We start from the raw sequence: 24,894 nt of genomic DNA, 5'->3' as shown, positions 1-24,894 counted from the left end.
GGTCTAGGCCCGAAACGTCAGCCTTCCTGCTGCTCTGATGCTGCTTGGCCTGCTGTGTTCATCCAGCTCTACAACTTGTTATCTATGAAATGATAAGGACAGGAATAGGTCACTTGGCCCAACATGCTTACAGCAGACCTTTGAAAGGGGCTCTGAGGGGGTAGCTGGTGTAAATTTCACACTCAAGGCTTTGCCCAGTTTTGGTAGGTCTTTGTTTTAAAATCAACCCATTCAGAGATGTTATCACACACTGTAGCCGATAAGACTTGCAGGCCACCTAGCTCAGAGGTAGGCACTCTACCACTGCACCACAGGAACCTTATGCTGGGGAAGTCTAGGGCAAGGAGGCACTGTCTAATAAAAACTGGAGCCAGACCTTTCAGACATGAAAGTAGGATGGAGCTCTCTTCTGCAAGCAGCAATTGCTAGATGCTGGATCAATTGTTAACTTTAAATTTGAGATTGACAGATTTTTATTCATGAAAGGTAGTAAGGGTATAAAAGACAGGTATATAGAGTTAGGTCACAGATTAGTCATAATCTCACTTAATGGTGACGCAGGCATGAAAGGCTAAAACAACTCTATAAATAATACTTAATTTATCATTCTGTCCCAAGGAAAATATTTTGTGTATTACAAATTGAAATCTTTCACTGATTAAAATATTTTTAATTGTGTTTGTTTTCAGCTAATCCACAGACTAATGGTGTAACTTTCAAGCTACAGTCTAAACTTATCAATATTTTGTTAGCATGGGAAAATGAGCGGATGTTTCTGCACCACACTGGTCGAAGATTAGCAAAGGGACGTCATTAGCATTAAGTGGGAACTTCACATCATCAACCAAAGCACTCCCAAATATTGGGGTCAGTTAGCTCCGTTGGTTGGATGGCTGGCTTGCATCACTTGTGGTGTGGGTTGAACGCTCGCACCAGCTGAGGACCCGCATTCTCAAGCTTGCCTGAGATGTAGTGACCTTCAGGTTAAGACCACCACCAGTTGCTTCTCTGCAATGAGATAGTTGCCTACATCTTTCATTTCACTTTCACTTTCTGATATTACATGGTCCTTCAGCTCTCTTCAGTAAATCATGGAGTAAAAGTGGAAATAGACAGAAGCCACCCTGTCACTTATATGTTTTATTATTACAGCTCATTAAAATACCTTTGGAAAAGTACTTCTGGACATGACCAAGTTTAAATTATAAGAGATTACCAAACCTAGAGTTTTATTGCCTACAATTATGAAGATTGAGGGGAGAATTTGATCCAAGTTTAAGATATTAAGAGAATATAGCAGGGCAAAAAGAGAAGCTGTTTCTGCTGGCTGGGGAAATCTAGGGCAAAGACACATAGCATAAAAATGACAGCTAAACCTTTCCTCAGGAGTGAAATAAGGAAAAATTCCATATGCAAAGGGTGGTGAAGTCTCAAACTGTTTCTTCCACAAACAGCATTTGACACTGGGTCATTTACTGCAATTTTAAATCCAAGAATGGTTACTTACTGTTAACCAAGGGTATTAAGGCATAGATGGCAAAGTCAGTATGTGGCGTTAGGTCACAGGGCAGTCACAATCACACTGAAGGACACAGCAGGGTTGAAAGACTAGATGACCTCCTCCTGTACCTAAAGTAACACAAGGCATGGAAATGCAAAAGCGTTCGCTCACATGCCTGCCGTTCTAGCTTTCTTGAGATTGAAACGAGTGAATATCGTGAGTTGTTGAAGGCGCTATCAAATGTCTTCACAAAGCCCTTTTCAGAGTCAACAGCTATTGCCACAGCTGTACAACTGAAACTAAGGAGCTGGATTTTTCGTTCGGGAGGAGTGAATGGAGGTCAAGACCGTTTCTAGCTCTTGAACTCAACTCTGGAGGAAAACAGCATGATTTTCCCTGGAGCAACCAATTAATAGCCAGGGGCAGGTTTGGCATGCAGTTAAAGATGGTGGATGGTGTCCCAAAGCTGAAAAGCCATTCCACATAAAAGGAATGGCTGGCTATGATGGAAGGTAAAGAAGGAGAGAGAGTGCTTCAACATGACCCCACACTCCAACTTTATTAAATGGAGTTGACAACCCCACCTGGGAGAGGACGTGGGGGTGCTAGTGATGCAGGTTTAAGGTGGAGACCCTCCATGGGGCCACAATGCTTGCCTGGTCCAATTACCTTCTACTGAGAAGATCACCATAAGGTCCCCACATTAGCCCCCATTGCTTACAGAAACTTGAAGACTGATGGAAAAACTCCAATCAGGACCCCTGCAGGGGCTGAAAATTCAAACCAAACTCTTATGGATTATAATTGTTGCCAGGGCACTAGGTTCCTGAACTCATTAAAACCTTGGATCGAACATGGACAAAAAAATGCAACTCCAGGGGTGACGTAAGAGTGTGCGCCCTTGTCATTAAAGCGACATTTGAAAGAGTGTGTCATCAAGGAGCTGTAACAAAACTAGAGTTAATGGGGACTGGGGAAACACACAGCTAGTTGGAGTCATACCTAGCACAGAGAAGGAGTGTGGTTAATGGACATCAGCCATCTCACTGTTGTATTATCAATATAACCCTGGGAATGTGTTGAAACGCTCATGTTAAAGACAAGATGGGAAATCTTGATTGGTCATTAGGGTTCAAACACCAATTTTTCTTTCACTTAAATGGTTAAACATCAAAATGCAGAGAAAAATGGTTATTTGATTGGCACTCAAGCACTATTAGTGCCCATAAAGATAAAGAAGTGCCCATTGGCATTCTGATTTCATACAATGATTGGGCAAAGAGGATAGCTATGCCAACTTGCCAAGGGCAAGAAATTAGGATGGCACCATTAGCAGTAGGTCATATGATGACCCTTCAGAAATGCGCCCAATGAGAATTGAAAAGCCAAGAGGTTATGATAGGATTAGAATTATTGATTCAAAGAGAGAAACCATAAACTTAAAACTCTCGAGGGCAGCACATTTTACGTGCAGCTAGTATAGTATGATTTCAAAAGGTACAAGAGTCTCTCTTTGAATGCACCTTATTTAAAAAAAAGATAATAAAGTTAATGGACAGGAAACAAAAGAAGACAGCAAATGTGTAGCAGTGACCTCACTTCTCTCAAATTCCTGAGACATGCTCCCATTACCTGCAATGTTGAAATTTACTCAAAAAGCAAATCTCAGATGAGGCACCAATCATATGCTAATCTTTCACTTTGATAAGTGAAGTTCACAGCCAGCTCAAACTGAAGGTCTGGAAGTCTCCACATTTTACTGAAAGGGTAATTCTTTCCTGGTGCTACTGGAGGAGGTAATGCACAAAGAAGAAAGGGAACATCTCTCATATTTTACTAGATACTGTGTTAATTGTGAATCAGTGTTCATACCAGACCATCGTGCAGAGATTTTGGTGCATTTTTTTTCCCCAATATAAACATCAGTGCTATGTGCCCTCAGGTCAGGTGTAATTACGAATCTAGTGAAGCAATGCCAAGTTACCGTCAAACTCCTAGAACTAAATCCAACCTCTGAGAAATGTCAGACATGTGACTCTTCCGTTTACTTCTATCCTTAAAGCTCTTACAAGAGGACTTACAGTAAATGGGCAGTTTCAGAGAAAGCAAAGTACTTACTCAGTAAACAGATCCTGTTGGAAAAAAGAGCACCAGAGCAAACAGTCTATGGACTGTATTTAGAATGAAGTTCCATGCACAGAGCACACTCGTGAATAAAGGGGACAGCAATTAAAGGAGGGTAATTTTTCTGGCAAAAATACATTGTTGGAGGATGGATGAATAAAAGAAAGTGTGTGGATGAAATTGATCTGTCACTTAGAACAACAAGGGCTCCCATGTCACGGGTGGGAGAATGACTTAGTCACCTCCATTTTAGACTAGAATGGTGTTGTGATTATGTGCAGCCCCCAGAAATTGGCTACACCAAACCAGTTACTTCAACATAACCATGTTAGTGGGCTGATACCAGTTCCTAGGCACTCCTAAAGACCATCACCAAGTCCTGACTGATCTCTCAGAATGCAACCCACTTCTTCTGCCCTCACAGGTACCAGTTATTTTTAATCATTTGTGGGATATGACAGTCGCATTCCCAATCCCTAGTTGCCCTGGAGAAGGCAGTGGCGAACTTTCTGAACTGCTGCAATCCATGCGCAGTAGGGAGAACTCACACTGCGTTAATAGATGGAGTTCCAGGATTTTGATCCAGGGACAGTTAGGCAAGAGTGATATATTTCCAAGTCAGCACGGTGCAGGGAAACTTGGAGTTGGTGGCATTCCCACGTATCTGCTGCCCTTGTCCTTTTAGATGAAAGTGGTCATGGGTTTGGAAGGAGCCTTGATGAATTTCTGCAGTGCATCTTGTAGACAGTACACACTGCTGCTACCAAGCATTGGTGATGGAGGGAATGAATGTTTGTGGATATGGTGATGATCATGCTTTGCCTGGATGGTGTCAAGCTTCTTGAGTGTTGTTGGAACTGCACTCATCCAGGAAACTGAGGTTAACTTCATGACAGTCTTGACTTGTGCCTTGTGGATAGAGGACAGGATCTGGGGAATCAGGTGGTGAGTTATTCCCAGCATCTGATATCTTGTAATTACATTATTTATATCGCTAGTCCAGTTCAATTTTGGGGCAATGATAATACCCAAGATATTGATTCGGGGATTTAGCAATGGTAACACTATTGAATGTCAAGGGACGATAATTATATTTTCTTTTGTTGGAGGTGGTCATTGCTTGGCAGTTGTGTGGCCTAAGTGTTACTTGTCACTTGTGAGCCCAAACCTGGATAATATCCAGGTCTTGCTGCAGTTCAACACAGACCGCATCATCTGAGGAGTTACAAATGCTGCTGAACAGTGTGCAATCATCAGCGAACATCCCACTTCTGACTTTATGATGAAGGGAGGATCATTGATGAAGTAGCTGAAGTTGGATGAGTCTAGGACACTATCCTGAGAAACTCCTGCAGAGATGTCTTGGAACAGAGATTGACCGACCTCCAACAACCACAACCATCTTCCATCGGCAAAGAGTTTTCCCCCAGTTACCACTGACTGTATTTTTCTACAGCTCTTTGGAGCCACACTCAGTCAAATGCTGCTCTGACACACTGTCACCTCACTTCTGGATTCAGCTATTTTATTCACGTTTGAACCAAGGTGGTATCAAAGAGCAAGTTATTGCTAAGTATGTGCTGCTTGATATCACTGCTAATGTCGCTGATTTACTGTTTACTGATAATCAAGAGTAGACTGTTAGAGAAATAACTGACTGTGTTGGAATTATCCTTTTTTTTTGTATACAGGACATACTTAGGGAAATTTTCCACATTGTCAGAGATGCCAGTGTTGAGGTTGTACAGGAACAGCATGGCTAGGGACACAAGTTCTTATCCACAATGATGGGCTTTTTAACCTGCACCAGGTTATTCATATCTGATAAGGTTATACTTTTGTTACCTCCCATAATATAATAACAAGAGACATGAGAAACGTAGTACTGAAGGATTCAAAAAACTTTTATTGTAACTCCTGGTATCTATATATATTACAAATCACAGACACTTTTGCATCTGAGCTAAGCTAAACATTCAGATGTAAACTGTAGCAATCTTCCCTCAATCAAGCGCCGAGAGAAGTCAGCAAGACTGTGACTTCATGAACAGGTTCCTTAAAGGTATCTGGCATACTAACTGGGATACATAACACAACAGTCTCTGCTAATCACCTACCTCCCAGGACTTACCAAAGGTTGCAGGTTTGTCCTTGTGGAATTGGTGAACTGCCCTTGGATGCTCGATTGCCATCTGCAACTCATCAACAATGTGTCACAGTGGTGTTGTATTCAATTTCTATTGAGTGTTGGGTGGCCAGTTTCTGCTTCACTCTTCCAGTGCCAAAAAGAAATTTCCATTTCAAATAATAAGAACTATCTGCTAAGTATTGATTACAACACAGACCAAGTGAGATTGAAGAATGGATAGCATATGACATTTGAATTCAAGGAGATATAAAACAAAGAATGGAAAGCAAATTTGCTTTTGCGTAGCCGTCTGCGAAGTCCTCAGGATGTGTCAGAGCTATTTTACAAGAAATGTTTCGTTTTTCTTAAGTGGGCCAAAAGGAAAATGTAATCAGTGCGCATTAGTTCCTGCAGAAAATGAATGATTGACCAAATATTTAGTATGATTTCAGGGTTGAATATTGGCTTGGACATCCAAGAACACCTTGTTCTCCTCTTCATATTGTCATAAGATTTTTAACCATTGATCCAAAAAGACAACCATGACTTCATTTGAAATTTCACTTGAAAGGAGAAATTCCCATCCTGGTATCATGACAGCACGATTCAGCATGCAAATAGTTAAATCTGCACCTTCCATATTACTTCCTCATCCTAAGGTAAGGTAAACAGTGATTTTTGTTACATTTTGTTTTGCCAAAGATGGCAATATATTGGAGCTTTAAAATCAATCTGTCATATGATGGCACCTCTTGGCATCTTTAATGAAAGAATATTACCTAACATCAGATGCATTAGTCAATTACTGCAAAGTGCACAGTCTCTTGCTGTTAACTGTTATAGGAACAGATACTTAACAGGATCCAGCATCAGAATTGTGAATTTGATATGCATTGATTGTATATTGTGTTCCTAACTGTACTGTTATTGAAACATATATTAAATAAGAGAAGTGGTTTCCTGATGCTGATGAAAGAATAATGGATTCTTCACACCACAGGTAACAATGGAAGACACGGAGGTTAATCAATGCCAGGTTGTTGGCAGCCATTTTAGAATTGTTCCACTGACCTTATCGGGATGATTGAAAGACAAACTTTCTTAAATAGTGAATGATCACATCTCAAAACAAGCAACATTGAAATGTTAACCGCATTGCACAGTCATGATTACTACTGAAACTGCAGAGTGGCTGAAGATGTTGTTCTCTCTCTTTGTCTCTCCTTCATAACAATGTGTCAAATCCCTACACTAAGTCCTTTAAGGAAAAAAAATTGTGAAATGCAAATATTTGTGAGTTGTCCTTTCACTTCTTCTTCCTGCATTTGCATCCATCCAAATCTTTAAGCTGGGAAGAAAGGATTGAGCAGGCTGTGATTTAGAGTGTCTTGCTATGCAGTACTGCTGCACAGACCTTGGGAAACACTACAAAACCGAGGAAGCTGAGATCTGGTTCTGGAGAAGGGCGGAGCGGGTGATTTTGAGGAGCACATGAGCAATGAAGAGGCTCTCAGATGGTGAAGAGGAAAGATTGTCTGTACAGCATCAAGAAAAGGAAACAAAGTTGGATTGGCCATGTTCTAAGGCACGATAACATGAAGGAAATCTGAAAAAAATTGAAAATGTTGGAGAAATTCAGCTGGTCTGGCAGCATCTGTGAAGAATGAAACATAGTTAAGGCTTTGAGTCCAGTTTGGCTCTATTTAATCAAACTGGATTGGAAATATTAGCACTGTTTTTCTCTCCACAGATACTGCTAAATCTGCTGAGTTTCTCCAGTATTCTCTGTTTGTTTCAGATTTCCAGCATTCATAGTATTTTGCCTTTTATTTTTGAAGGTGATAACTGAAGGATGATTAGAGCAATTTAGACCAAGAGGGAGAGACAGAGAGAACAATGACTTTAGACAATATTGAAAATGTCAGGCCTCTCCAAACACCCTGAAGAAGAAAGCACAAGAACACAAGATTTGGAGAATGGAGTTAAGGACCTTCCCTTGAGAGATCACCACTTCCACAACCACTACTGTCTAACCAAAACTGGTGGAATGGTGATTTTCTTTCTCTGCTCTATCTCATGGTCATAAATTAACTAATTTCAGGCAGTCACGATTTAATTTGACCTTTCTGCGTGGGCTTATAGCAGAAAAATATCCCATGTAGGGTGGTTTGCATGTGGAATGAATGTCCTGAGGAAGTGGTGGGTCGAGATGCAATTACAACGTTTAAAAGACATTTGGATAAGTACATGAATAAGAATGGTTTGGAAGGATCTGGACCAGGGGCAGGCAGGTGGGACTAGTTCAGTTTGGAATTATGTTCAGTATGGACTGGTTGGACTGAAGGATCTGTTTCCATACTGTATGACTCTATGACTATGTGATGATATTAGACAAAGAGAGAAAAATAATGCAAGAATGACAAGTGTGAGAAATGAAATTTGTTTGATGCAGTGATGGACAATTCTCTGAGCTCAGGGCTTAGTCATGCCACAAGGTCAAAAACAAACACAGAAATTACTAGGAAAACTCAGCAGGTCTGGCAGTATCTGTGGAGAGAAAGCAAAGTTAACATTTCGGGTCCAGGGACCCTTCTTCAGAACCGCAGTTAACAACCTAAAACGTTAACTCTGATTTCTGCTTCCAGACTGCTGAGTTTTCGCAGCAATTTCTGTTTTTGTTACTGATTTCCAGCATCTGCAGTTCATTGTTTTCTTTTCATGCCAATGAATCTTATTCTGTCTCTCATATCCGACTCCCAGTGCCTGAAATTAGTAATTCATTCTATCTGTCATCACTATTATTCCTCATCTTAATGGCCACAAAATAAACTATCTTTCTTTTAAAACGAAAAGGCTCTTTTTACCCACAGGTTCTGTACACAATTGGTGTGGGACAGCAATTAGTAGATAGCCTAATTCCCTAAAACAGAGACAGAACTTTATTTTCTAGGCAAGTTGGTTTACTGTAAAATGGTTGTTAAAATCAAATGTAAAATTGTTTTGGGATGCGGAAATTCCTGGCAAAGCCATATTCCTCTTTGCCTTGACAAAGTGATGGTGAGCTTTCTTATTGAACCACAACAGTTCTTCAGCCAATGACAGTCTCAAGAACCAAGAAGTAGAAGACATACATTTAATCTGATTGGCAGAAGAATCAAAAGGCAACATAAGGAGAAACCTCTTTACGCAACGAGTGAGGGTGTGTGGAAGAAGCTGACTCACTTGTTACTTTCACAAGGAAGCTGGATAAGCTCCTGAAGGGAAAAATAAATTGCTGGGCAAAAGAGGAAGGGGCGGAGAATGAAACTGGATTAATTGCTCTGGCAGAGAGCAAGTTAAAGCTCACTGTGTCAAATAGTTTCTAGTTGGACTATAACTATATTTCCATGAATCGACATGCTACAGCAATGCACTTCCACAGAACAGTAGAGATTGCTTTCTTAAAAAAAATGCATACTCCATTCTTCTGCTAGGTTGCTCTGTCCCATCACCATAGCCTGGAAGAACATACTACAGACCAATTGGACACAGACACCATTTTGTGAAGGGGATGAGAATACACAAGCTTGTTCCCTACTGATGACGTTCTCCCAGTCTAGCATCAAGGAGTCCTACCCTCCCTTTCTTCAGTGAGAAACGTCTGTGAGGTTTTGAGCACCATCATGCAGACAGCACTAAAACAAAAAAATGTGGCGGACAGAAGAGATAGGGAGATAGATCAGGAATTGGCGATTGGAAAGGAGGAATTGCATTTCTGTAGCGCCTTTCATGGCCTCAGGATATTCCAAAACACTTTATAGCCAATTGAGTATTTTTGAAGTGTTGTAACATGCAACCTAGATTTTAAAGATTGCAAGATGAAGAGGAGGCTGAAGGAGATAAGGAAATTAGCTATAAAGTGCTTCCTTATTATGCTTTCACTTGAGATTTGCTGAAAGTCAATGGATGAAAACCCAGTTCTGAGTGATTAAGGGTTTAACAGTTTCACTTGCTTGTGGGAACCTGAAGTGAAATATATTTGGATATATTAAAAGGCCTTGAAATTAATCCTGTCCCCTGACCTTGTAGCAGGCATTGATAATGAAATATCCCCTTCTGAAGATTTAATACGGCCCCCTCCACTTTTTATCATTCAACTGTCACATCAGAGCAAAAAGTGCACTCTCTCTCAAGGTGGTATGACACTAGTGTGACTCCCAGTTTTAGAAACACTGCCCATGAGCTCAGAGGATTAAAAAGGGTACACTTCAGTGACTGACATCTCCCATAACCCCCCACCTAGCACGGCCCCTGAGTCCTTTCACAGACCCTGACAACAGTTTCCTAATCAAAGAGGGATTATGTCCATTCAAGATGGACCCTTCCCAGAGAGCGCCGGAGAAACCGCCATTGTCCCCTAATGAAAGGGAAAGCAACAGAGTGAGACACACTGGACCAACATACTGGGAAATTACTGAAGAGAGAAAAAGGCAGAGAAATGTCATGAATCCAGGTTTTCAGAGTACCATTTAACACGTTCTAAAGCCGTGGTGAAAAGGGGTATCCCTGTGAGTTGAAGAACGCCCATACCCTACACCCGCAATCCAATCGCCACCTCTCTCCCCCAACCCAACCCCACTGCAGAGCACTGGAATCCTTGACAAATTAGTTGTGCAGTTATGAGAAGTGTTATGCTTGGATTAAGAGGATTGAATGGGAGCAGTGCGCTGAACGTTTACATTTGATTGGGAAATATGCTGCTGCTTATCAGGAGCCTGTGTGTCGATGACAAAAATTTCTATACAGCTGTCACATTGATGCCATGTGTCTTGGATATGTGATGACATCGAGGACACAGGCCGAGCCAAAATCAGAGTATTCTGCGTGGCCGAGAGTTGAGTTAGAAGAATGAGACAAATGCAGCAAAGCAGAACATCGTTCTGTCCCACAGGAGACTTGGTTTTAAAATAGCAAGTAACATGTGCACATGTTACATAAATATACACACTTACATTTAATTCCAGTTCAAAAATCATACACTGGCATATAAAAGACAGGGCTTCAGATTACAAAATGGATCAGGACCTGGGGAAAGTTGTAGATTCATTAATGGGCAGGCAAGACTGCAGTTATAGAAACAACCTTCGGAGCAATAGAACATTGCAGTGCTACAATTAACCTTCAAAGCAGCACTACCAACAAGAACTCTAACGCATTTTAAATTTAAAAAAAAACCTTTCCTCAAGATTTACATCTCATCAAACTGAGAGATAACACTGGACAAGGTATCACAATGCAGTGTTTCTGAGAAGGACTCACTGCACAAAGACTTACAGCTTCTACTCCAGCTGCAGACAGTTATTAATGCAATAGATCTGATCATTTATGGACGAGCAGCAGAAAAGAAGTCTTTCAGTGTTGGAACGCTATCTGTTTTGGCCTGGGCTGCATGGTTCACTCTAAGGAGGGGCCGAGTAAGGCATTTTGTTTTTGGTCAATGTTAAAAGCCCACCCTTGCTACCAACTCAAGCAATGTGGGATAAATTCAGGCCAGCCAATGTTGCCTGCATCCAAATAACAATTCTTATCCAACTTGAGAATTGCCTAAAAAAAAACATATTTTGTCAAAGCTTTTTGTCTTACACTCTTCAGGGCATTCACAATATAAAGGGGATAATATATTAGGCAGTATTTTTGCTGACACACATGTTCGTGCCTAGCAGCAGTGAAATTTGTTAAATAAATTGAACTAAATGAATGACTAAATCTCTAACAAACCCTTAAAAATTAAAAAAATTTAGAAGTAATTAAATGCGGAGCAAAAAAATTCTGTTAGAAATTTTGTTATTTTAAAAAATTATATTGCTTCCTGCTTGTGATTTTAAAAAAATTGGAGGTTGAAAATCAAATCATTGGAGTCAGATGCACAGAATTTTTAATACTGTATGTGAGGAGACTGTAACAAAGAATTCATCCATTAGATGATGACCAACTGCAAGTCATCATCTAACCAGTGCATTCTCCATGATAATTCTTCAACCAATCACCACTTTCTTCTTACACTGTATATGAAGTTTTTCCTCTTTAGTATGGCATTCTTAAGCTAAAGTTCATTAATGCCGGTCAAAGAAAAAAGCTTTGGCAAAATGAGTCTTTTTTTTCAGCAAAATCCAACTTCTGTACTACCAAACAAACAATTTGTAATTGAAATGAAGTGATGAGTTTGTAGAAGCTAAACCGTGAGATTGAGTGAGGCAATGTAACTCCACAGAACTCCATGACAAGTAGATTACAAACCCTCAAACCCTCAAGTGGCCTTTGTCTAAAAGCAGTGGAATGCAGAAACTCTCCACCTGCACTCATTTTCACTGTTGGAATAGGAGGGCAAAAAGAAGAGAGAGAAACATAGTGAACAAAATCCAGAAAGGTGGCACAATTTTAATCCTGAGACATTAGGAGTGAAGGTGACAGAGCCATGGAGGGAGAGATGTGGAAACCAGAGGTGACACGGATGAAAAGATTAAACTGGGAGAGACATTTTTTTGGTAAAAATTTACATGTAATGCTGCAACAGCCAACAAGAAAGTAAAAGCAGCTAAACCTGACAATTTTATGTAAGTTATATGGTCAAAAAAGGAAGATTAAATGATTGGCCTTGAGATGTTCTGTGCATGTTCATGTGTGTGTGCGTGTTTGTGTGTGGGTGCGTGTTCATGTGTGGGTGTGGGTGTGTGTTTGTGTGTGTCTGCCTTTGTGTTTGTATGTTGATCTGTCTAAAGCTCGATTAAGGCTTGATTATATAGTGGATAGAGTTGAGCTTGCCATCTATTGATCATAAATGAATTCAATCTTGTCAAAGCTTTGTTCTTGAAGCACTGCTTGTGTGTCGATGACATCAATTTACCATCCAATGCACTTGCTAAAGAGTGAGGGGATCAATGGGAAGGGCGGAAGTGAAAAAGAAGCAGTGAGTTGAAGCCAACTTTTCTTAAAAAAACAAATCACACACATGCCCAATTCAATTCGATTTGCAGCTGCTCTGAAACCAGCAGCACATGGTAGAATGTACTGTTTCATGCCTCAGTTCGATCAAGGAACCAACAGCGCGATGCACACGGAAAACGCAGCCCAGCTGCAAGTCTGGCGCAAGGCCTGATAAACAGCTGCTGCATGAAGTGGCATGAATTCTAAGACACTGTTTCCCATCATAGCACCTCTGCATCACAAGATGCACAGACTGACTGCTGTAGACCCCTTCAATGGGCACACAAGGTATTAGAATTTCCACCAGATGGACTGTAGTCCGTGGTTTCAAAAATAAAATTTGCACATTTAGTTGACTTGTACATAACACTGATGTGGCCACCAAATAAACTTGTTTTTTTTAATGCATTTTAAGACTGTAAATTTACATCCTTACACTGTGCGTTAGCAGCACTGATTTCTTAGATTTCTTGGTGAGCTTTCTGAAGTGATTCTGCAGAGCATTTTGTCTATTTCTCTCTCTCCCCCCATTCCCCCAGCCCATTGACTGTGGTGCAGTTAGTAGCAGTCTCAGCTCTTGAATCAGAATGTTGTCGGTTCAAGTCGCCCCTGCAGAAGCTGAAGAAGGAAATTTAGGCTGGCGCTCCCACTACAGTACTGATGGTGTGCTCCACCATCAGAGCTGGCTCCTATGAGATTTAAAACTAAGTCCTTTGTGGAAAGGATATTTAGTTAATATTTGAAGATAAGCCGAGGATTTCTCTATGGTGTCCTGACCAATATTTGTCCCTCAGCTAACATCACTAAAACAGATAAATTGCTTCCATGGCAGCTTGTGGGATCTTGCTGCACACAAACTGCAGCATCTCCCACGTTATAAATGTGGTCATACTTCAATAAGTACTTAACATGCTGTAAAGTACTGAAAAAGCCCTGCAGATTAGCTCTCCCATTGTCCCCACACAGTTCCCCCTTCCTTCTGTTTCCATCACTTTCTGAAAATCCTGCACCATGACAGAGTTTACTTAACCTATTGATACCTAATCACAATTCAGAAAAATATAATCAAACAAGTCATTGCACTTAATTCATCAATTGTCACTGATCGATTTAGATTCACCAGTACCCATGTTTGTGTTAAACAGCTCAATAAACAACCCTCCAGACACAAACTAAGTTTGGAAGAGCAATATCATAGCTAGTGTTCTGGACAGTTCATGTGGACATAGGATTAAAAACATCACACGCTAACAGAAGTGGTTATTGAAATGTGTGATAGAAGAGGATTTTGTTTTTATATATTGATAATGCAGTAAAAATTCTATAGGTGCACTGCAATCATTGAAATCCAGTAAATCAACATTTTCTCAGCTTTAAGTACAGCTATTTGTGCAATAAAACAAATAAGTAAAATACTACTGATCCCACAACCTCAGACTATTTGTTACACTGCTTTCAATTGACACAGTTATTTCAAATGTAATAGTGATGGTCATACTGGGAGGGGTAGGGGTACAAATCCACTAACTCCTGCCTGAGACCCATAGCACTGACCCCAAGACAAACACTACTATTCCCTCTTACAGCACAGTAAATTGCTTTAATATTTCTCAGTCAATTGTTAAATTATACACTTGGAAAAGGAAAGGAACCCTTACAAGGGATCATCGGTTATGAAAACAGAGCTTTCATCAATCTGTCTCACAAATAAAATTAGAAGGATCACTGCAAAATACAATATTAATCCAATACCCGATACCAGAGAAGCAAAGGATACCCGACATCCACTGATATCTGTGTCGCATTCACACAATGGCCACTGTGGCTGTAACCTCTAGGTTGGGAACCTTACTAATCACAGTATCATCTTACAGCATCAGATGCTTAGGTGCAAATCTTGTTTATAATCAGTCCGTCTGTTCTGCCTTTGCGATGATAATTGTTCCTCAGCAGTGGAGAGCAGGTGCCCACTGCCCACTGGAACAAATGCGTGCTCAAGAAACAGGACTGTCAATGTACAGAAACAACCCTTGGATCCAAACAGCTTGCTAAAAGAAAGTGCTGCACTTTAAAATCCAGATTTCTATGCATTCTGCTGCAACCATTGGAATTATTTAGTGATTTTGTACTAGGAAAAGACATCCCAAAGCATACCTACTTTCATATGATATCCATTTAACCAATCATCAGAAATTGTTTCCACATTCCCAATACCAATGACTGATAACCAGTGCTTGACCTCAGTTTTATACAGCTCAGAGTGCTCTTTCCAAATGCACGTTCATGGTAAAGCTGCAGTTTAGGGGGTACAACAATAAATGAATTTTTTTTAAGCGCTGGAGAAACGCAGCAGATCTAGCAGCATTTGTGGAGATAGAGGAACAGTTAACATTTCAAGTCCTGCAGCAACAACCTCAGGGAATGTTGGAGAAACTCAGCAGGTATGGCACCAGTTCTGAACAAGTCTCATACTGGACTCCAAACGGTGATTGTTTCTCTCTCCAGACCTGTTGAGTTTCTCCAGCATTCTTCTGCGTTTGTTTCGGATTTCCTGCGTCCGTGGTATTTTGCTTTTAATTGACTCTTCTTCAGAACTGATTATTTAATAATTGATTTAATGAACGCAAGTTTTGTTTTAAAATAGAAACCCTTCAGATCTCCACCTCCACAACAAGGGATTAAACCTTAAACATAGTCTAGTGGTATTATCGCTGGACTGTTAATTCAGAAGCCCGGATAACATTCTGGGGACCTGGATTCAAATCCCACCATGGCAGATGGTGGAATTTGAATTCAATAAAATATACGGAATTCAGAATCTAAAGTTGACCATGAATCCATTGCCGATTATCGCGAAAAACCCATCTGGTTCACTAATGTCCTTAGGGAAGGAAACTGCCATCCTTACCTGGTCTGGCCTACATGTGACTCCAGACCCACAGCAATGTGGTTGACTCTCAACTGCCCTGCGGTCAACTAGGGATGGGCAATAAATGCTGCCTAGCCAGCGACGCCCTCATACCGTTAATGAATAATAAAAAAAGACATAGGGCTGGGCCATTCAGGAGTGCGATCAGGGAAGGATCTATTATTGCAAATAACACTGGAAATCTGGAACTTGCCTCTCCCCAAAAGGGCGCTGAGGATGGGGTTTTTTGGAAATTTCCAAAATTAAGCACGAGTATGCAGAGAACATGGGTAGATGCAGATCCAAGTCAATGGCAGAAACGGCTGGGAAGGGCAGAAGGGAATTCCTCTGTACTGCTAGCAGCTGTCCTACAGTAGTAACCCTTTGATACAAACGGTTGCTCGTTCGTCGGTAGCCTGTGCACCTTACTAAAATCCTAGTGAGGGGGGAAAAAAACGAGAGCATTGCTCTGAAAATTTCACACACCCGCTCACTCCTCTCTGCTGAAGTGCAGCAGAGTGCTAAATTGTCCACCAAAAAAAAACTTCTAACATCCGTTCCGCAGATTGCCGAAGTCATTAATTTGGCACTTCAAACCAAGCAGAGCAACAAGTCAACACTCCTGCTGATCAAACATTTCCATTGTGCTCTTTCAAAACAAAACATTTGCAGCAGATTATTTAACAGTGCCTTGCTGTTTGTACAGCAAATCATCAGGTGTGAGATGCCAGCAAGCATAGTTGCTTTGCTGATAATTAAAGACCTTTTAATTAGAGGGATGTGTTGAGCCCGAATCGAGATGCGGCGGTTAAACTTACGGAATTTTATACAGTGGGTTGGTTGAATGGGAAATGGCTTGGCAGATGGGAATTCTACGCTTGGGTGAGGCAGGCATTAACCTGGAATGGACAAGTTAGTGGCGATTAGAGCTACAGCATTACGGTGACTGACCACGTCAAGTTCCATTTTGATTACAAGGCATTGGGGGATTTTTTTCTTTCTAAACCAGAGTCTCGCACGGGTGGATTCCACAGTCCTGTTCTGTGCCTGTTCCTTCCTTTGAAAACCACGCACTGGAACCTTCGCCACATCCCCCACCAGTGATAGCTATTCCACATTCAAGCCACCGGCTAACGGTGAGTGAACGAGGCAAATAATGTGGTGCCTTGGTACATCTGCACTTCTCCATGAAAAGTACAAACTAAGTGGGCTCAGTAATGATTGACAACATTGTGCTTTTGCTTAACTAATTTTACAGCAGCCGGCGCTGCTATTTCACACTCAAGTTAAATTAGTAACGACACGTGTGAAAATCACACTCGCAGTCCCTTCCACGTGTTAAAGATTCTGCCCAGAAATCCGACAGTGCTGATGGTGCAGTGTGACTGAAGAAACTCGGAACTTAGTAACTCTCTGCGCACTGAAAGTCGGAGAGTCGGTGTGGAAAGGCCCATCTCAGCGGGGAGCATTAACCTTTTCTTTAAAATTACACCTATTTTCAAATCTCTTTTTTTGTTAAAAAAAAACTTCGATTTTAAAATAGTACCTTACCTACTTTATCGTTCAGACAATTCCAAGAAATGCCCAGTGAGGAGAATATTGCACGCATACAACAATTTGCATTTATATGTCACCATTTTCATCCCAACTTGCCAGGCTTAATGATGACACTAAGCTCAAGAAGAAGACAGGTGACCAAATGTTTGGTGGACCATCCAGGTTAAAAGACCTGTGTCAACCTGGACTGAAATCAGTTCTATTGCCTCTGATACCATTCCCCTCCCTGGTCACCTTTTCTGAGGCTGAACCAGACTATTGACAACCTGTGACCCATTGGACATGCCCGAAATACAGATCAAATCCTGCATAATATCACCCACTGCCCCCACTCAATTGCCAGATGAAACCCTGATCCCTGCTTTTCTTACTTCCCCATTCAATCATTGTGATGCTCTTCTAGTCAGCCTCCCAACTTCACCGAAAATTCTGCAGACCTAGTCCTACCTTGCAATCAAGTCCCATTCATCCGTCACTCCCGTGCTCGCTGACCTATGTTGAGCCCAAGCCCTGCAATTGCTCAATTTCAAAATTCTGATCCTCGCATTCACATCCCTCCAAAGTCACATTCACCCTTTCCATCTTCTCACCTCCTCCAACCAAACTACCCTCACAGGTCCCACAGCCACAATGGGGGAATTGTTGGTGGCAATATCACTTGACGAGTAATCCAGAGGCCCACACTCATGCTGTGGAGGCACGGGTTCAAATCCCACCAATGGCAGGTAGAGAAATTTAAATTATATTAATTAAATCTGGAGCTGAAAGCTAGTCTCAGTAATGGTGGCCATGAAACTGTTATCAGCTGTCGTTATCACAGCCATTTATACCTAGCAACAGATACATGAGAACTCTGCGACCCGGAATTATGGAAATATATCACCATTTCTTCAATGTCACTGGATCAGAATTCTGAAACTCCCGTCCTAACAGCACAATGTGTGCCAACAGTTGATGGGACTGCAGCAGTTCAAGGAGACAGCTCAATCCAACTTTTGCAAGGCCAACCAGGGAAGGGCAATAAATGCTGGACCAGTCTGTGACGCCCGTATACCAGGAGTGAATTATGAAAAACTTCTCATGCAATCACCCGCTTCACTTTTATCGTCCCACTATCAGCAACTGAACTTTCAGACAGCCACACCCTGAGACATGGAATTCCGTGACTGTGGCACGTGTGAATTACGAATCTTAACCGCAAGTGAAAAAAATCCGGTAATACACCACTAATGGGTACAATATCCTTCATTTCCTGAAGCAATCATTGCAATACCAAAAAGGAAGTTCTCACTGAAGCATTCAAAGTGTAGATAAGCAAATCCTAGAGGAGTTCTGTGTGGTTTGTTTATTTAGATTACAGTCTAGATTTTAAAAGATAGTGTGTTAAGCAAAAAGAAACAGAGCTGCAATAGGAATACTGATCCTGATTAGAAACAGAAATTATTATTTTCTTCAGAAGTAAAATCACATTAGCTAGGTTTCCAAATCAATTCTGGATTCACTGCTGATTAAGTTTTTAATGGGTGACCAAGGTAATGATTCAACAATGGGTGGGGGAGCACTAGTGGTATGGACCGAATCAGTTAAAAAAAAATTATACAGCACGATAATGCTTACTTGTGAAGTTTTAACTACTGAAAATATTATCCATGAGACTATGAACTTTGGTATTCAAAATTATATTTGGTAATGGAGTGCAAGATGCCCTGAACAACAACACTCTCTCTCTTCATTTCTGAGCAGAAGTCAGACAAAACCTTGTTATATTGACTCACTTTTTTCATTTTCCTTACTGATGGCAGCAACGGCTTGATCTTTCAAGTAAATGTAGCTGAAGTCATAAACCTACAAAATGAATCATACTGTACTTAAGAAAACTACTCAAAGTCTTACATCACTTCTCCCGCACCTCCTACAGATCAAGTTACTTGATGTCCTTGGCAATAATCTCCAGATCTGGGCTAGACATCTGAGGAAGGATACAATGGCTTTGGGAAGGATGTGCAACAGAATGATTTGTTTTATTCACGCATGGGATGTGGGTGCCGCTGGCTGGCTAGCATTTAATGCCTGTCCCTGGTTACCCTTGAGAAGGTGACCTGCATTTTGAACTGCTGCAGTCCATGTGCTGTAAGTGGACACCCAATGCTGTTTGTGAGGGAACTACATGATTTTGCCCCAGTGACTGGGACTTAGAGAGTTAAATTATGAGGACACATTACGTACATTTGACAAGTATTCCCCTGGGTAGAGAAGACTGAGGGGGGCGGGGGGGGCGACCTGATCAAGGTGTCTCAAAGGGTAATAATGAGAATTTGACAGAGTAAATAAGAGAAAATAGTTCCCCTTGTGGGAGAAACCAGAATGAGAAGCTATTGAGAAGTGAAATCTGGAAGCACTTCTTCACACGAAGGGTAACTGCAGTCTGGAGCTCCCTCCAAAAAAAGCTGATTGGAATTCAATTAAAGCTTTCATAAAAGAGATCAATAGATTTTTGCTAGGCAAGGGTATCAAGAGATATGGAGCAAGGCTGGACTGAGACTGAGTTGCAAACCAGCCATGATCTAACTGAATTGCAGAACAGGCTCAAGATGCTGAATAGTCTAGCACTGTTTCGAGATATTTTTAAAATCAACCTGTTCGGAGATTTTATTACACAACAAACCAGGCCTCCTGGCTCAGAAATAAAGACACTACCACTGCAACACAAGAGCTCTTACTCCTCTTTCCATGTTCCATTTAAAAAAAATTATCTGTGTGGTAATTATATATTTTAGCTATATGGAGTTACATGCACAATGCATATACAAGGAAAGGATTTGTGTTAAGGAATATTTCTGTACAACATTGTCAACATGCTGACTGCTTAATAGAACTCTGAATTATATAAACTCTCAGCAGATGCAAGTTCCCAATATAATTACTTTAAATTATCAGCCCTTTCTTATATGTGACTTGTGTATCAAGCCGAAGTACTGCATGTAATGAGATCCCACTGTAACCTAGTTAATTGAAAAGACCAGTTTATGTTTATTTTTATAATTAGGATCCAATCAGTGGGTTTTTTGTTCCAGTTTGAGCTGTCTTGCTGTGCATTTTAGGTGGGATGTCTGAGGCACAGCAAGATGTTTTAAAAGGCAATGCTTTGCAGTCAGTCTAGTATCCTTGTTGCCAACAAGGAAAATAAGTAGATTGCTGGATATTATACAGGAAAAAAGAGAGTAGCAGTTCAGTGTCTAAACAGTTATGATATAATCGTGTGGCCTTACCGAGTGAATATTAGATTTTGTCGATTTACTGATTAAAGTCCCCTGGCACATTATTAGCTATGACAAATAAAATTTCAAAAGAACTTGTTAAGAGCTGCTCCTATAATTTCCTTAAAGTGGTGCTCAGTGTCCATGGACTCCACAGAAAAAAAATACTATTTTTTTTTGTTTTTTTTTTAAAGAGGAGAGCACCCCTGATATGAAACTCACAGAAAAATGTCTTTCCTCAAGTCTGTATTGATCACTGATGGGACTGCTGAGCAGCATCAGGAAAGCAGAAAAGGCAATTATTAAAAAGAGGAAAGATGGAATCATGAACAATCTTAATAACTTAGGAAAAGAGATAATAATAAATCACACATCATATTTTCCCTCACTTCGGAGAGCTTTGAACTATCTATATATGGCTGCTTATTTATTTTCAGTGTATCCATTACCAGCAACGGTTTTTTGTATGATTTACAAGATGTCACACACTTTCATATCCCAGATTCACTTCCAGTTTGGAGGAGAGTTTAAGACAACTAAAACATAAAATCCTTGTTTTGTGTAAACGAACCTGTTGTTATGAAACTCATGGATAAATTAACCACGTACAGGCAGCTTCATTAAAAACTCCCATTACCACTGTCTGTGAGCAAGGCTATCAATTTTATAGGAACAATTTATTATAACGATGTGTATCACCATGCTGCATCTAGCTGGGTAATTTGCATTGTAAATTCAAATTAGTCCATGTAATATTGAGAGCACTACCATTTACTGACTGTCCAACTATTATTAGCAAGACATGTTTGTAATTTGGTATTAACATAAATTACTAACATAGTTATTGATTTTTTTCAATGCCACACTAAGATTATGGAAGCTGGATAAATACAGAAGCAGAGAGAAGATAAACATGAGATTCATGGAGGGGTACAAATACTAAGAGAGCTCAAATACTTTTCCTGAGAAGTTAATTGGGAATATTACTCACATCAATATTTCCTTACCCACTTTTGGAAGTATTGGCTTACCTTCAGGGTGCTAAAGTTTAAATGCATCCAAAAGCTACTGAACATCAAAGATGTTAGTATGAAAGCAGAACAAATGCTGTGATCAAACGGATAATGGGCAAAAATTACTAATTATAGACCAAAAAAATTGGTAAGTACAACTGGCAGCATTGCAGTGTCACATTTTAACAGCGTTAAAATGATGAACTGACTGTGAACCTGTCCTTCAAGTCTCGTTGAAAAGGGTGCAAACCACTTCTACAGACTGCTTAGCTACAGTTGATACCAAACCTATCTCCTGTAGGTAAGTGTATGATAATAAACACAAGCCCGATTGTACGCAGGACTCGCTGACAGAATCTGAGCTGTCTTGAGTCAGACAGAGTGCATTACTTTGGACAATAAAAATGTTAAATTATTCGCTCCTGGTCCACACTTGAAATCAACCTTTTTTTTGCTCTCGGGTAAGAATGAAAGGGATCCGAAATACGCGCATACACACGAAAGTTTGTAACAGGGGTAACCTCTCAAACTTTTATACATTGGAAGAGCAGAGAGAGTGTGAGCGACCGATAGGAAAGGGCAGTGACTGGTGTAGCCCAGAATTGGGAAGCTTAGCTTTCACTTTGTAACTGAAAGAGGGTGCGATAGACCGGGACGGCGAGAGCGTTCTCTCCGCCAGCTCCGGAATCTCGCGGAAACAGCGCAATTGCGGCGTATTTAAATACTTCGACCGACACCAAGTTAAACAGCGGTGTAATCCTGCACTGTAATCCCGATTGCCTGTGTCACAGGTCAAAAGGAATGGGTCATGCTGACTACCTTGAGTGGGTGCGGAATGTGAGCGCTTGAAATGCTGGTTGCAACAGTGTGAAGTCGAGATTAATCCTGGAAGCAGTCGTGCACTTGCTCTCCCTGAATTATAGAAAAAGAAACTGGTATAAAAGATGAATAATTGCAGGTGCTGCTTTAGCACTGGGGTTGAAATCTCAGCAACAGGCTCGCTTCTTGAACATAAAGTGCATAACACTTTACTCCAGCACCTGCCTCAGAACAAGATCCTGTGCAAACTGTGCTGGACAGTTTTAACAATCTTGTCCTTTTTCGAAAAATAAAGAGCCATGAACCTTTCGTTACTCCTTCAGACAGGCGATAAAACCCAAAACTGAATTCTCTACTTGAAAGGCACAGTTCATTCACGCTACTTTTTTTTAAAAAAGCATCATTTTCAAATTGTACACTGGTCAAAAAAGTTCGCTGGGTCAGGCTGAAAGCGAATGTTTGTTTGGCTTTGGGAACTTAATTTCAAGTCTAGAATTACACCTGATGCCAACCACATAAACCAGAGAGAGGGAGACACGTTAAGAAGCAACCGTGTGGTTTAGAGAAAGGGAGAGGGAGACGATATGGTGAGCTCACTTTCTACGGCGGATGAGAGGCTGCACCTAGGTACTGTTGCTGATAAACCTCTTTCCTCTGCGCCCCGCTCACTGCTCACTCCGAGAATGTACACAATAATCTCGTTTTAAGAACGGCTTCAGGTAACACGGCTTCGTCTCCGGCAAAAAGAAAACACCTTTTTAAACGCACACTGAGCTCCACAGTTTTCCACGTCTGCGGGAAAAGGCTCCTTAATCTTTCCCTGAATTAAACGCGCCCATTCAAGACAGCCACTGGAAATGGCATGCAGTATCGAGAGAGGGAAAATAAAGTTTAAACAATGAAAAGCTATCCTTCCTCTCTCCAGATAGAATGTGACTGGCCCTTTCCAACTCGATAAGGAACAAGTTACTTATGTAATCGAGCCCAAAAACAGTGCATCGATCACTGTTGTAACGTCTGTTAGATGGATCCAAATTTAAACAGGGGTTTTTTTGATACAGGAATCTTTGTCACTGCAGTATCTCCTCGGATCAGCCGCGTTTTACGTGTCAGTCACTGCAATTCCCTTGCAAATTCACCCTTAACAAAAGCTACGCCTTTTGCAAACTGATTTTTGCTCAGCGGCCACACACCTCCGAGTGACTACGTCTTCACTTTAATACAAAGGGCTCTCCTTTTCTTTTAAAACAAAAGGAGGAAAATTAAAGAGCGCAGCGCAAGCCGTTCGCTGCCCGTTCCCTTAAGTGAAATGAAAGCCACCCCTAAGTTTGGTGTTGGTATTTAAAAGCGATGGTAAAGCGCAATTCCTCCAGCAAGACTGGCTTTCCGCATCTGTCCCAGACATCTGAAATTAACAGGTCAATAAATCTGTGCACGATCTGGCTAGAGTCAGGCGTTTTCCCTCTTGTTAAAAAAAAGTAATTTGTCATGGTTGAGGAGCTAAACAATTACAAGAGACAACAGAAATAAAAACAACTTTCGGATGCTTAAGGAAAATAAAATAGAGCAAATCAACGGGAAATTGGGTTACTGGGAATCAGTGTTACAAGGAACTAGAGGAATGAAGGGAAACTCTTCCACACTCCTCAGAAATAAAAACATGCAGAACCGAAATGTAAACGCTCCCCCATTCCACCTCTCTGATGTGCAAATTGCATTACCTGGGGTTGGTGCTATTCCAGTACACGGCGTAGCGGTCAGCAACTACTTTCCCAGAATCTTCCGTCCAAACACAAACCCAAAGGGCCAGAAAGAGCAGCACAGCCACCTCCACGTTCATCATCGCCGATGAATCCGTCCGGCGGTCTTCACGCGCAAAACTCTGGTTGCAAATCAAAGCCTCCAGCCGCCGCCTCCATACGGTGCCTGAACCACAACTTTCAACAGGACCAGCTCCTTTTTTTTTTGAAAAAAAAGAAGTGAATCCAACCCCTATTACACTCGCGCAACCTAGCCTGCTTGGAGAGGGAGGTGTGGTGGAAGCGAGCACAGAGGAGGAGGCGGCGGAGGGAGGAGGCGGGAGCGCTGGAAATTATGAATGAAAGCACCTTCGACCAGTTGTAAGCCGCGCGCCGCCGTGGCCTGTTGACCAATCGGAGCTCTCCGGGGGCGGGACAGAACCATATAAAGGCGGGCCGCTGTCTTGAATGGCAGCCGCGGTGAGGACGGCCGACCAATGGTCGCGAGTCCCCGGGCGGGTGACGTCACAATGGGAGCCCGCTGAATCGCTACATTCCCTTCCAAAGCCTGTAACAATTCCGCATGCGACTCCCTGAACGCCGTGCCGCTGTAAACACGACTCAGGGGAATCGCAAGGCACATTTTAAAAATAATTGCATCGCAAATCAGCAAACTTTCTTTAAGCAAACTCCACCACCCCCCGCCCTTCAATCACATATCACAAATTAGCACACTAAAACTGAGAATTGCTGGAGAAACTCAGCAGAACTGGTAGCATCATCTGTGGAGAGAGAAAACAGTTAACGTTTCCAGTTTCAGTGACCCCCTTCAGAACATTAACAAATTAGCAATTCATGTTAAAATACCCTGGAGTTTACGATTGG

General features: G+C 41.3%; 1 protein-coding gene across 1 annotated transcript in view; it reads right to left on the bottom strand.

The window, feature by feature from the left end:
* Positions 1-24,276, bottom strand: part of LOC109920234 (ephrin-A2-like) — a 347,797-nt gene extending 323,521 nt beyond the window's left edge. Inside the window, exon 1 of the mRNA XM_048614246.1 lies at positions 23,992-24,276. Coding sequence (XP_048470203.1) covers positions 23,992-24,113 — 122 coding nt within the window. The 5' untranslated portion in view covers positions 24,114-24,276. The remainder of the gene's footprint in view (positions 1-23,991) is intronic.
* Positions 24,277-24,894: the final 618 nt, after the last annotated feature.

This window comes from Rhincodon typus, chromosome 29 (assembly GCF_021869965.1).
Source record: "Rhincodon typus isolate 14 chromosome 29, sRhiTyp1.1, whole genome shotgun sequence".
Taxonomy (NCBI): Eukaryota; Metazoa; Chordata; class Chondrichthyes; order Orectolobiformes; family Rhincodontidae; genus Rhincodon; species Rhincodon typus.
This window is presented reverse-complemented; position numbering and strand designations above follow the sequence as displayed.